The sequence below is a fragment of the Bison bison genome, unplaced genomic scaffold (genome assembly GCF_000754665.1).
Source record: "Bison bison bison isolate TAMUID 2011002044 unplaced genomic scaffold, Bison_UMD1.0 scf7180017864248, whole genome shotgun sequence".
In the NCBI taxonomy this organism is placed as follows: Eukaryota; Metazoa; Chordata; class Mammalia; order Artiodactyla; family Bovidae; genus Bison; species Bison bison.
In genome coordinates, this window is record NW_011494820.1 from 154132 (window position 1) to 154699 (window position 568).

The 568-nt window shown below is 67.3% G+C and overlaps 1 protein-coding gene across 1 annotated transcript in view; it reads right to left on the bottom strand.

Moving 5' to 3' along the window:
• The window catches only part of OBSCN (obscurin, cytoskeletal calmodulin and titin-interacting RhoGEF), a 225824-nt gene that overhangs the window by 51330 nt on the left and 173926 nt on the right, over nucleotides 1-568 (bottom strand). Inside the window, exon 61 of the mRNA XM_010847289.1 lies at nucleotides 18-186. Coding sequence (XP_010845591.1) covers nucleotides 18-186 — 169 coding nt within the window. The remainder of the gene's footprint in view (nucleotides 1-17; nucleotides 187-568) is intronic.

The window sequence follows — 568 nt, forward strand, 5'->3', positions numbered from 1 at the left end:
TGCGCCCCCCTGCCCCCGCCACTTCGGTCACCTCGTTGCTCTGCAGCGGCAGGCCCTGCAGGCGCCACTCCACGTCCACGCCAGCCTGTGACACCTCGCAGCTGAACTCTGCTTCCCCATCAGCCTGGACCTCGGTGTCAACCAGGCCCCGCACGATGGTCACCTCAGGCTCTGGCGGGTGAAGGGGGCCTTCACCAGACAGGTCAGAGCACCCAAGCCAAACTCCCATGTCCCCGACCCCAACTCCTCCCCAGGAAGCCTCCCAGGCACTCTCACACTCGTCTCCTGCCACAGCCTCTGCCTGCCCCATGGGGGATTCAGCACCCACTGTGCTCACAAACACAGCTCCCTCTCGTGACACTGAGCTCCTGGGGATGGGGGCTGGGCTGGGGGCGCCTCTGCTGGGAGGAAGCAGGTGGCTGTGGGGTGGGGGGCTGCTCGTGCCCCTTCCCAGCCTGTGGCCAACCCTGCCCCGGCTGGGACATGATGGAAGCGAGATCTTCAGGACAGACAGGAGCTCAGAGAGAGTGGCCCAGGCCTGGCTGCCCCACCTGCAGGCGGGGGGTGG